Here is a 12,183-nt window from a genome sequence, read left to right on the forward strand (position 1 = left end):
CGCCGACGCTGTCTTCGATGCCGATTCCGCCACTCGGGGCTGGTGGAATTTAATTTTCATTTAATTCTAATTTTTTAATTTTAAAAGAATATTTATAATAATAGTTAGTGAATTAATTAAGGAGAAATTCAGAATTAAAATGTTAATTTTGGTCAAAATCGAGTTTAAACCAAAATGTTAATTTTGACGGAGGACCAAAATGATCAAATTTTCATATATATATATATATAGAACCAAAAAATCCACCAAAAATATAAAATAGTCACATGTTCAGCACCAATTTTGGTCTTTACTCAATTACAAATTCTATATATATTGACACTACAGGTATTTTTAGAATAAGTAGTACATTAAATTCATATATTTAAGTATAGTTGAAGTCTGTGCCTTTTGGAATCTCAATGCAATTTTCAATCGCGATAATGCAAAAGTCATTTTAGGCACTAGATGACTATGAATGAACTATGTATTATCAAAAATACCACTTCAAGTCTTCCACTGTAAAGTTGTACAGTAAACAAGAACAGATTTGCGTAGAATGTGATCGATCACATACCTACTTTTGCCTCCTCCTCTTGGTCTTGATGGTCTGGAAGTTCAGTGGGACGGGGAGGGTCGCGACCAGATACAGGTTTTCACGGACAAACTTGCATCCTAAGAACTCGTAGTGAGTTCTCAGTGTCACAGGGTTCAACCGGAGATCGCTTGCGATGTCTGAAGGGTCAGAGCAAAAATCATCAGCAAAGAGAGAGAGCATCAGAACGTAGCTTATCAGCAGATCCAGTTTGTCATGAGGAATCAGTTTATCATTAGCGGAAGCGAACATGGTGGAGAATTTCTGGGATAAGATGTTAGGCAATTTGTGATGCTTCGCAGACGACACTCCATCCATAGAGTGTCGGCCCTTGAAACGTATGAGATGGGTGATGTATGACAAGATTCCTGCCATCCTTCTTCTACTTGACTCGTCCTACAAATTTCAGAGGCGGAAACGATATCAAAATAGATGAGACAGAGTATACATCGTGGGCCAATTCTAATTCCCCTCCCCTTTTAGAATGATACTGTCGAGCGGATAGGCCATCTCTACCTCATTGGCTTCCGAATTATGTGGAGGGATATTGCGAGTATTAGCAGTTGAAGAGACTGCTTCCAGTGCCTCCATTCTTACCTTGTTCCCCTCCAATTTTTGTCCCGTATCTTCTTGGCTCCTAGATCTTCTGTCCGACGTAAGGTTTCGCATTTCTCATCCTGAGAGTGAAGGAGTGCTACATATTAGAAGTGCAATACAGGTGGGAAAAGTTACGAAAATGATAACTGCATACCCTTCTTATATTTTTCTTCGCTGAATACATGAGAGTGACATTCATGAATTTCACGTTCCTCTCTTCATAGGTATCGGTTTCCTTATCCACATCTCATGATTCATTTTCAGGCTGCTCCAGCTCAACAACTTTTGGTTCCAACCTGAATATATATTCAGTCACACAATAAAACACTAGTGGTATTTAAAACGTCTTCCCAGTTATATTGCGAATCTTTTAGATAAACCTCTTAAAGAATTAGAAGGCCTAGTATATTGCGATGTGTGATTTGATCAAAATTATGATTTTACAGATTCGGCCCTATTGTTCCGATGGAGAGAAGAACCTATGATTAGCTTTTCGGGAAATTTCCAAACGAACAATTTCAACGAAATCTTTCAATTTCTTATTTTAATGCTTGTTGGGTATTTTGGTTTGCCACTGCTTCACACCCAAAACAAAAAGAAGGGAGCTACGTCTGAGTTAAACTTGGAGATCAAATGGAAGAAAAAAATCGGTTGCTAAATGAATTCCAATTTGTTGGCTATTACTTATCAAATCTTGTTCTAAAATATGATTTGATTTTGTAGTCGGGGGTGTTTGATTTGCAAGATTGTATCAGGGTTTAAATTTGAAATGTGTTTGGTTCATGAGATTCAACCACACAACTCAATCCTAGATGGATAATCATGGGATAATTAGTCATAGCTGCCGAACAACCACAGGGGCTTCCAGCAGTGATAGCTGAACTAACCAGATGGCCGCCCAAAAAAACCTGGAGCTGACATAAGAATTGAAATCGGAAATCAACGCCAGGTTCGGATTGATTTTTTCACATAATTCACCTTATAGCAGATGCACACCACATTCATCATCAACAATTTATAATCACTCTATTGAGGAACGAATTCGATTATGCAAGGCAACCGAATCCAAGGGGAAAATCTCATAGCTTCAGATGCACAATAATACCAACTCCAATCAGAACAGAATTAATTAAGCAAGAACCCCAATTCGAAGTTCAAAAAGTAAAACACCCCTAAAACGCGCACAAATCGACACCATTCAACAACAATAGAACAACCGGATCAAAACTCACCCGGAAAACGGTAATCTGATGAACGCTGAACTGAAGTGAGTCGAAGAGGGGGATACGCCTGTGAAGTGCCGAACTCGCCTCGACGGAAATTGAGCCACCAACAGTAAATGAAGGGCAAAAGATGAAACGGTTGATGAATTTGGAGGGCAAAATTGTATAAATGCAGCGTTTTCAGCCAAATCGTGAAAAGCCCTTCTCTTATACCTGCTCAAGACTCTGATTGTGTTAGCACAAAGCCGCTGATTGTAGTAGATGAAGGTTGGAAACCCGGCTGTTGTGTACCGGGTCGCTGGAAACGTTTAGCGGCTACCAAACGACGGTTAATGGGGTGAGGAATGCTGTTTCACGGCGTTTCAGGGGTACTAGACGAGCCCTTAATATGTAACAACCCGAGTTTTCGTGCACTAGTTTTGGAGTGTAAAAAAAAAATTGACGAAGAGATAATTGGAATTAAAGTTCAAGGAAATTTATATTTCAAGGATAAAAGTAAAGGCTATACTTCTATTAGATAACTACTTTGAGGAATAAAAATACAAGAATATTGGAGATACAAATAGCACATGCTTACATATGTGAAAGTGAAAATACACACCTATCATCCACCATTCATCCTACTAACTCTAGTAAGAAAGTTTGGAAGTAAGCTAATTTGGTATAGAAACCAAAGAGCTACAAGGATAGATTCTCTTCCTCTTACTCCACCCTCTTCCACCTCGGTACTTGCTCTACTAAGCTCCAACTTGACAGCCAAGGAAACCTGCAGTGTTAACAACAAAAGAGGATTAGAAGTTGTCAACAAAAGAGCCAAGACCTAAGCTTTCACAAAAGTAGTAAGATGGGGAGTGCAACATATCAACCAATCTGCCAAGTCCAAGAAAAGTACAAGAACCAAGATATCCTCACATCTCTCCACTAGAATTTGAGATAATAGAATCTTCCATGAGAAGCCATCGCCTAAGTCCACAATAGAGTAGCAGATTCTCTTCTTCCATCATCCAAGGCGGGAGAAACAACCAAGATACTAGCCTCCAAGATATACACAAGAATAGGCATGGAAACCTACTTACAAGCTCAAAAGAGGTAGAGCTGGCAGCCCCAAAATAGGAGCCTTTGCCTCCAAGTTTCAAACACAAATAGCCAAAGATAGAGCACTATATAAGCAGCCTCATCTCCCTTCTCCTTCCCTCATTTTTCGATACCACAAATTCACTCAAAATAATTCAAGAAGCATAACAAGGAGTAGAGGAGGAGCAAGGAAGAGTTGAGGCAGGACATCGGTCCCCATCCGAGGAATCATCAAGCTAGGTAATCCCAACACCACCCTTTGCATCATATAGAACAGCCACATGATCAATTCCAGAACTTAGAATCACAGAAGCATGATCACTTAGGAGGTCCTTGAGATAACCACATTTGCCAAAGATATGAACTTTAGGAACCAAGGCATAACAGTCAATAGAGAATAGAGTAACATATAGGTGCAAAGACTCATTCCAGTGAGATATAATTCTCCACAAGATTCCAATAAGAAATTCTCAACATGTTTACTGCCACAACACAAATAAAGTAAGTAAAGGGGTGGGGAAGGGTGACTTAGCTTGCGTGTGGGGCTGTCCGCGGCGGACAGAAACAGTGGAGGCAGACGGTGGCGCCGTGAAGCCGCCGGTGTCGCTGCCTCCCGGAGAGCTCAACGGAGGACGCAAGATGGAGGGAGCTGACGCGAGTTGCCAGCGCGAGACGGGAGAATCATGCGTGAGCCTCTGGTGAGCGCCGTGGCTGCCTGGCGAAGGAAGCGTGGTGGAGCTCCGGCGGGTCTGCTCGTCGATCGGCTGGAGACAAGGACGGAGGAGGCGTGCTTCCCGGTTCTCCGATCTAGGGGTTACAAATCTGGAAATTTTGAGAATAAGAAACGGTGGAGGTAGGCCAAGGAAGAAAGCTCGAAAATGAGAAACCAATTTTGGAGGACTCGCCGGAGAGAGTGAGGAACGGCGGCGGCGAATTGGGGGAGAAGCCGCTGCATGCATTTCCTTAATTTCTAATTTAGGAATTTTAAATTGGAATTTAAGAGCTAAATTGGAGGAAAAGAGAAATGGAGAAGGAGGAGAGGGCATGCTCCGGCGACATGGAGTGGCGCCGTTTTCGCCGGAGGAGGCGTGAGATTGAGGGAGAAATGCGTCGCTGCCTCTTTTTGTTCAAGTTAGGGATTTCTCAAATTTGGGAGAAATTATTAGAACACGATGGAGAAGGTGGATGAAGGGGTATAAATTGGGTCGTTGTTTTTGGGACTACTTAATTGTTTGTTTGGGCCCAGAAATGACTTAAAGGAGAGATTGAGCCTTAGTAAAATAAAGTAAAAATTAAATGAACCCAAATGGATTAATAAAGAAGTGGGCCAATTTTGTAGAGTTGGGTTATTACTATTTAATATAGATTGGGCCGAGAGATTTCTAAGGACCTTGAATGGGGTCAGTAAGCTAATTAAGGATTTGAGCCAAGAATTAATTTAGTTGTTGGGCCTTAGTGAATTAATGGATTGGACTTAAAGAGATCTGGTGAAAGATGGACCAATTAACTCTAGTCAAGAAATGGGCTATGGATTGAAGATGGAAAAGCGAGGGCTGACCTGCGTCGCCCACGACGCCTCAGGCGGCCGCTAAGGAAATAGAAGGAAAGAGAGACGACGTTCTCGAGCTACGGAAATAATTAAGTTTAATAAAGAAGTGCTATTAATTAAATTTCCCGATTTAATTAATATGTAAGTTTCCAAAAATTTCCTAGAAGTGAACGAAGGATAAGAGAATTAATTAGGGTCTTGCATTCCTATAAATATGAGAACTTCTTGAGTCTTATTAGTATGTTGTTTGCTTTCAAAAGTCTATCTCAGCGAGTAAAGGCGGAGTGAGGAAAAATCAATTTAAGGAGTTTTAAGCGAACGAGGTGGGCTTTCTATTTAAGATACGATTGTTGCCTTTATGTTTAAAGTATAGTTTTTATGTATAGTGCCAAGGTGATATGAAAAGTACAATTTGTGATTACAGTTTTATGAGCAATATTTTATAATGAGTGCTATTTATATCAAGAGAAAGTGATGTTATTTAGTTATGTGACATTATGTGCGGCTTTACGGGTGCTTGTGAACTGTCAGCCTTGGTTGATATTGTGTCCGGTCGATAGAAAAATGAGTTTTAGTCGAAATAGTTATGAGGAAATGAAGTTTTGAAAGTTATGAGTTCGGCTTGACCGATAGAAATGAGTTTTGTTCCAAATATGCTTACGAGGAAAAAGAAGTTTTGAAAGTATGTGATCGGCATTTGATAAAAGAAGTATGAGGTTATGTATCAAAAAGGTTTTATGAGAAAAGTTAAAGTTGCAAAGGTTATGTCAAGCCATGTTGTGTTTTGAACTTTGCCTATCTGATTGTCTAGCGAGGGCGATGTCCCTACTAGACCAGGAGTTTCAGTTTGTGAATTCATTTCACCAGGAGTTTGTGAATTAATTGTTTCACTAGGAGTTTCGTGAATTCATTTCACCAGGAGTTTCGTGAATTCGTTCACCAGGAGTTTCGTGAATTCGTTCACCAGGAGTTTCGTGAATTCGTTTCACCAGGAGTTTCGTGAATTCGTTTCACCAGGAGTTTCATAAATTCATTCACTAGGAGTTTCGTGAATTTCGTTTCACCAGGAGTTTCATGAATTCGTTCACCAGGAGCTTAGTGAATTCATTTCACCAGGAGTTTCGTGAATTCGTTCACCAGGAGTTTCGTGAATTCGTTCACCAGGAGTTTGTGAATTCATTTCACCAGGAGTTTGTGAATTCATTTCACCAGGAGTTTCGTGAATTTCGTTTCACCAGGAGTTAGTTCAGATACAGCATTGTTCCAGGAAAATAGAACAACAGATCTCTTTTGATAATGACAAGGAAAATGATTTAGTGTTCTCGGATCTTTTACTTAAAACCCCGAGTTTACTTAGGAGTGGCTTGAAAAAACCAGTTTTCAGTAAAATATATTTCGGCACGTGTCCACTGGGTACACCAAGTACTCAACCATGCATATGTTTTAAAAATGTGCAGGTTGCGCAGTGATGACGGCGGGCGGTGTTGAGCATGGACGATGAAGATCCTTCGATAGAATAGTACTTGGATGCGTCGTGTCTCCATACACGATGTCATCTACTCTTGACTCTTCCGCTGCAATGTAAAAGTCGAGATTTCATTCTCTTGTACCATGCACTCTGATTTTTATATATTTCAAGTTATTTCAGTTCAAGTTCAGTTGTGCCACAGTTTTCCCTTTTCTCCCCCGCTTCTTTCATCTTCCCCTAGTCGCGATTAACCGGGCTTTCTATCCTTAGAAAAGTGCGGTCGTGACATAATAAGATTTATCAAAGGGATGATTTGTTTAATTTTATAAATTACCTTATTATTCTATCGATCAATAATTTAATTGGCTTCGCTTAAATAAAAAATGCATAATATTCTATGAAATTTAACAAACCATTAGTTTGAATATAAAATTGGTAATGGAAAAAATACATAATACTATAGATTCTAAAAAATAAAAAAACCCAAGAAATAGACATAAATAAAATAAATTAAAAAACAGTTAATTAAATTAGAACAACTAATTAAAAATATCGACAATGGTCATTTAAATAATGAAGTTTTTGTGAAATTCAGGTCTGTTACGTGAACTTTGAAAATGGAAGGTTAAATCTTAAAATTTTAATTATTCTTTTCTCATTCATGCTTAAATTTACGTCTTTTGATGATGTTAGAAATAATAATATTTCAATAAAACAAGAACATAAAGAAATATTAACGATAAAAATATTTTTCAAATGAAAGGCGTCTTTTAAATATCGTTAAAAGACGACACTTTGTGCATGTGTGAGACAATCGAGAAAAATTGAAACTTTGTATCATTAAAAGAATAGGTTTTTTTTAGTGGTATAAAAGCCTACTCCACTATTATAGTATAATCACTAAAAAAATCTACTATTCTTTTAATGATAAAAAAAAATTAAGATACAATTATTAGCGTTTGAAACTTTTTTTATAAATAACCACAATTTAGGATACAAAAGAAAATGTTCTTAAATTAAGAATAAATTATCTTAATCCTTTTTATTTTTTAAGACGCTTTTATTTGTGTTCTCTAATTATGATTGGGATATCAACAATAAGGATACTTTATGAAATGCTGGTAATATAGTTAGAAATACAAATTAGTATCCTTACTAGCATTAAAAAAGTCTTTATCATTCTTTGTAATATAATATACTTTCTTCATTTTTGAAGAGATATATTTACATCATTCTCTAGCAAGATATTTGAAAAAGTATTTACTTTCTTTTCATGGAATAACTTTTTCAAAAGATATACTTTCTGAATTTATCTACTTTCTCTGTTAAAAAAAAATAATCTTATTTGTGAATAATACCAATTTTAAGGAGAAATTGTAAAAAATAAGAAAAAAAAAGGAAAAAATGGGAGAAATAGATGAAGTAAGAAAGAGAAATTTTCAATTTTATAAATATGATTGTTTTTTTTTAGGCATCTCAGTGTCAAGATGAAACTACTTTTTAGATAAATGGACTTTTTTTTCAGTCTGCTCATAAGCCCATTAGCGCATAAATAGGATGAATCATACAGCTATATAATTAATGCATTCCATTTAATTCTTACAATAATTTTTGAATCTTTATTTATAATGAAATCAAAAAATAAATTTTAAAATACCGAATCTCAAAGGGGACACCAATTTGTGATTCTCCTGCCTCTTGGCCACGTCCGTGCAAACACCATTAATATTGCATTCACCAACTTCACTCGCTCGCTATATGCTTATATATTTCTTTTGAAGAAATATTATTAGTTCCATATTTTATTATTTAGTCTCCATTCACCGTCACCGACAACTTTTTCCAGTTTAAAAATGTACTAGCACTATTTTCGTGTATAATTGCATAAAAGGTTCATTTGAATTTGTTATTCCAAAATATATGTTCTTACACCTAGGTGAGGTTTTGGATTTTGCACAAGCTTGGATCAATTTTAAACTAGTATAATTGAATTACTTTATAAAACTCAACTCTTATCTTTCATCCATACGCTAGTTTATGTTTTAATTAAACATATATTTAAAAACTCAACTCTTATCTTTCATCCATACGCTAGCTTATGTTTTAATTAAACATATACTTAAAAATTTTAAAGGATGTACTTTAAAAAATTTAAAGGATGTACTTTAAAAATAACTCAAAGTAAAATCACAACATCCTTCCAATCATATGTTGCAACGTGGGCCACGTGGCACTTATAAGCAACAAAACAACGTTATTAAGCAACAAAATTAGTGGATGACGTTGATGAATTTTCGTGGATTGCATAAAAGACTATTTATGTTACATTAAATGCAGTTTATTTTGCACTATAGACTAAAATGCAAAATAAACTATATTTAATGCAACATAAATAGTTTTTTAAGCAATGTGCATAAACATGTCAATGTCATTCATTAATTTTGTTGTTTAATTGTTTTGTTGCTTATAAGTGTCACGTGGCAGAATATACATGATTGAAAGAATGTTGTGATTCTAATGGAGAAAGAACACTAGTACTCTCCTATATTTAAAAGGGGTAACTGCTTTTAAAGTCACCAACTTTTCATGAATTCCGGTTTTTCCCACGAACTTTAAAATGTTCGTGTAATGTCACGAACTTTATTGTCGGTTGCCATTTTCCCATGTCAGGTTTTCCGGTCTGATTCAAACAGTTCGTTTCCTATTAAGACAATGTCCAAATTCAAACAGTTCGTTTCCTATTGTCGGTTGCCATTTTCCCACGATAGTAAGATAAAAGAATTTGGACATTGTATTAATAGAAAATGAACAGTTTGAATCAGACTGAAAAACTTGACATGGGAAAATGGCAATCGACAATAAAGTTCGTGACATTATACGAACGTTTTAAAGTTTGTGGGAAAAACTGAAATTCATGGAAAGCTGATGACTTTAAAAGCAGTTACCCATATTTAAAATTTGTGCCGCCAAGAAATGATGGACTGAAGTAGCGGTTGGGTCTCCTAAATTCCTAATGGCAGGAGGGAGCAACGATTTAGTGTTAAAAGACATAGAACACCTCTAGCGAGTTTAGCAAAATTTTAAATTCTTATAACGATGTCAACAATGGGAATAGGACACGTACTAGCTAGCTTATCTTTTGTCACGTGTGTAACGTGATTGTGTAATACAGAGACCGTATCCCTCACGTGACATTCGCTGACAAATTCCACGTGTAGCCCCATGTAATTATGATCAATCTCTCGTGAGGATTCAATTAAGCAACAACTAATAATACTAATTGCTAACTAATTCTTCATCAAAATATAATTAAGTCATTTTTTTTGTCATGATGTAAAAAATATCATAATATTTAATTATATAATATTTAAATAATTAAAGTGAAAAAAAATAAAGCAAGAGAAAAAATAAAATAAAGAAAAATCTCCTCTAATTTATTTTCGTTCGTACTTACTTTCTTCCATTTTTAACTATTTAATAGTAGTATTATTTTTCTAAAATCGTGAAAAAATAAATGACTCAATAATCTTAAAATGGAGGAAATACAAATCTATACAGTTCATAGAAATGTTTTAATCTTTCCTTAGAGCATCCGCAATGGTGTGGATGTCCCGGCGGACTTCCCAAAAACACATCCTGCCATGTCATAATAACATTCACCGTACTGCCATGTCATAAGGACATTCTATGCACAATGACGGACATCCCCAAGGACATCCCAGCGGGCATCCACAATAATAAAAATTCACTAATATGCAATTTACGGAATTAAAATTTCGACACGAATACGGGGAAATGCAACGATTTTATTTTTTAAAAAAAACATACATATTTAAATTAAAAAAAATCATCCCAAACCAAAAAAGATTCAAACAAAGTACATGTTATGCCTTGAATCTCTATAGTTTGCCCTTGGCCGATTGTTTTAAGCCTTCATTTTTAATGATAATACATGCGTTAGAGTTTTTTTTTAAAAAATCATATATATAGAGTTTGCAACGAGCCATGTATATAGAGTTTGTAACGAGCCGTATATATAGAGTTTAAAACTAAATCAAAAATCGGGACGTCCGCCGTGGCACCGCAATGGCGGATGTCCCGACGGACATTGCCGGAAAGCCGCGGATGTGCGGTGTCCGCAGCGGACGGCCGCATCCGCCCCTCCTCACCTAATGGCGGACGTCCCGCGCGGACGTCGGATCGGCGCGGGACATCCTCCATTGCGGATGCTCTTAGGAAATAATACCGTATACTAAAATTTTAGTGGGTAGAGATTAATGTATTAAGTTGCAACATATATAATTGAATGTTTTAGATATTTTATATTGAAAATCAATTTATTAATATTATTTATTAAAATAAATTATACTATTATACCAATAATTTTAAAATAATTGAGGAAAATTTTAAAATTAAACATCAATAAATTTAAGAAATAATAATTTTTAATGAATATTGCATAATTATTAAGAAATAAGTACAAGATCATGTGAAAATTAAAAATTGTCATCAATTTTTCATATACTTTGTTTTTAATTTTGAAATAGAATAATAGAATAATTATCGACAAACTACTTTGTAATTGAATTTAACTGAATTTAAAACTCAGAGCGTAGTATAATTCATGTACATTTATCTTTATTCATATATTCTTAATTAATATACATGGCTCTTCGACGTAATCTCCAAAAAGGGAGTATAAGAATAGTAGTAAGATAAATCAAGGAATCCCTGCTTTTTAAATAGGAGTATAACCTTTTTTTGTGAGGAAACACATAATAATAGTATAAAAATGAAAGTAGGAAAAAAAAAAAAAAAAAACAGATCATCAACGAGCAATAACTCCATTTTACAATTGTGTAGAAACCACAAAATTATAATTATATTTGAAATGTCACGATTACAGTTGACAAAACTCAAACAATGTATCTTCTCCGAATAAAAGGAAAATGTCTGCACTCATTGATCATATTATTGCCTATATATTGTTTCATATATACCAAACTCAAAAAAGTAGTGCTTGGAAATAAAATAATTAGTATAATTAGAATATCAGGATATCTGTAAAGCAATGTGGTGACATGTGTTATGAAATGTTCTATGAAACCAAGAACTATCACACGAAGAAGAGTGTAATATTGTGTTAATGTTTGAGAGCAAATGTTTAAGATTCGATATTATTGTGATGCAATCTTTATATTTGTATTTATTTGCCAAAAAAAAGTGCACAATGTAAATGAATTATGTGTAGGACAAGAGAAGGAAAATTAACAGTTGAGAAACAAGTAGAGATACAATCTAGATTCATAATTATTCCCATCTTAACCTGAATTTGCATAGAATTTAAACTAAAAAAAATTGAGAGATAAGCTTGTTGGTGGATTGTTAGGTGTGGAGGGTCCTCCCCTTCACTCATGTTAATTAAATAAACAACAAAAATTGCCAAACTATCCCTCAAATCATGCAATTTTACATTTAACCACTAAAATTGCCAAACTATGCCATGCATTTAAAGAACCTTTAATAAAAAATTATGATTTGCAGACTATGATACAATAAAATGGTCATACCCTGAGGCGGATGGAAAAAATGAGTAGGTGATTGCGGCTTCTAAAATTAATTCGAGTATATATTTTTTAATAATTTGAATCATATAGTAATGCATAACAATTTATACAAAATTTAAATAAATTTGAAA

The 12,183-nt window shown here is 35.2% G+C and overlaps 1 protein-coding gene across 1 annotated transcript; it reads right to left on the minus strand.

Moving 5' to 3' along the window:
- Window positions 1–485: 485 nt before the first annotated feature.
- Window positions 486–1,246, minus strand: LOC125218666 (uncharacterized). The gene is made up of 2 exons (XM_048120383.2): window positions 1,091–1,246; window positions 486–970 (listed from the first exon to the last, which is right to left on the minus strand). Exons 1-2 carry the CDS (start codon window positions 1,241–1,243, stop codon window positions 557–559), a joined length of 567 nt encoding a protein of 188 aa, XP_047976340.1. The 5' UTR covers window positions 1,244–1,246; the 3' UTR covers window positions 486–556.
- Window positions 1,247–12,183: the final 10,937 nt, after the last annotated feature.

This window comes from Salvia hispanica, chromosome 1 (genome assembly GCF_029641045.1).
Source record: "Salvia hispanica isolate PSC_SH4W2 chromosome 1, Shi_PSC_v1, whole genome shotgun sequence".
Taxonomy (NCBI): Eukaryota; Viridiplantae; Streptophyta; class Magnoliopsida; order Lamiales; family Lamiaceae; genus Salvia; species Salvia hispanica.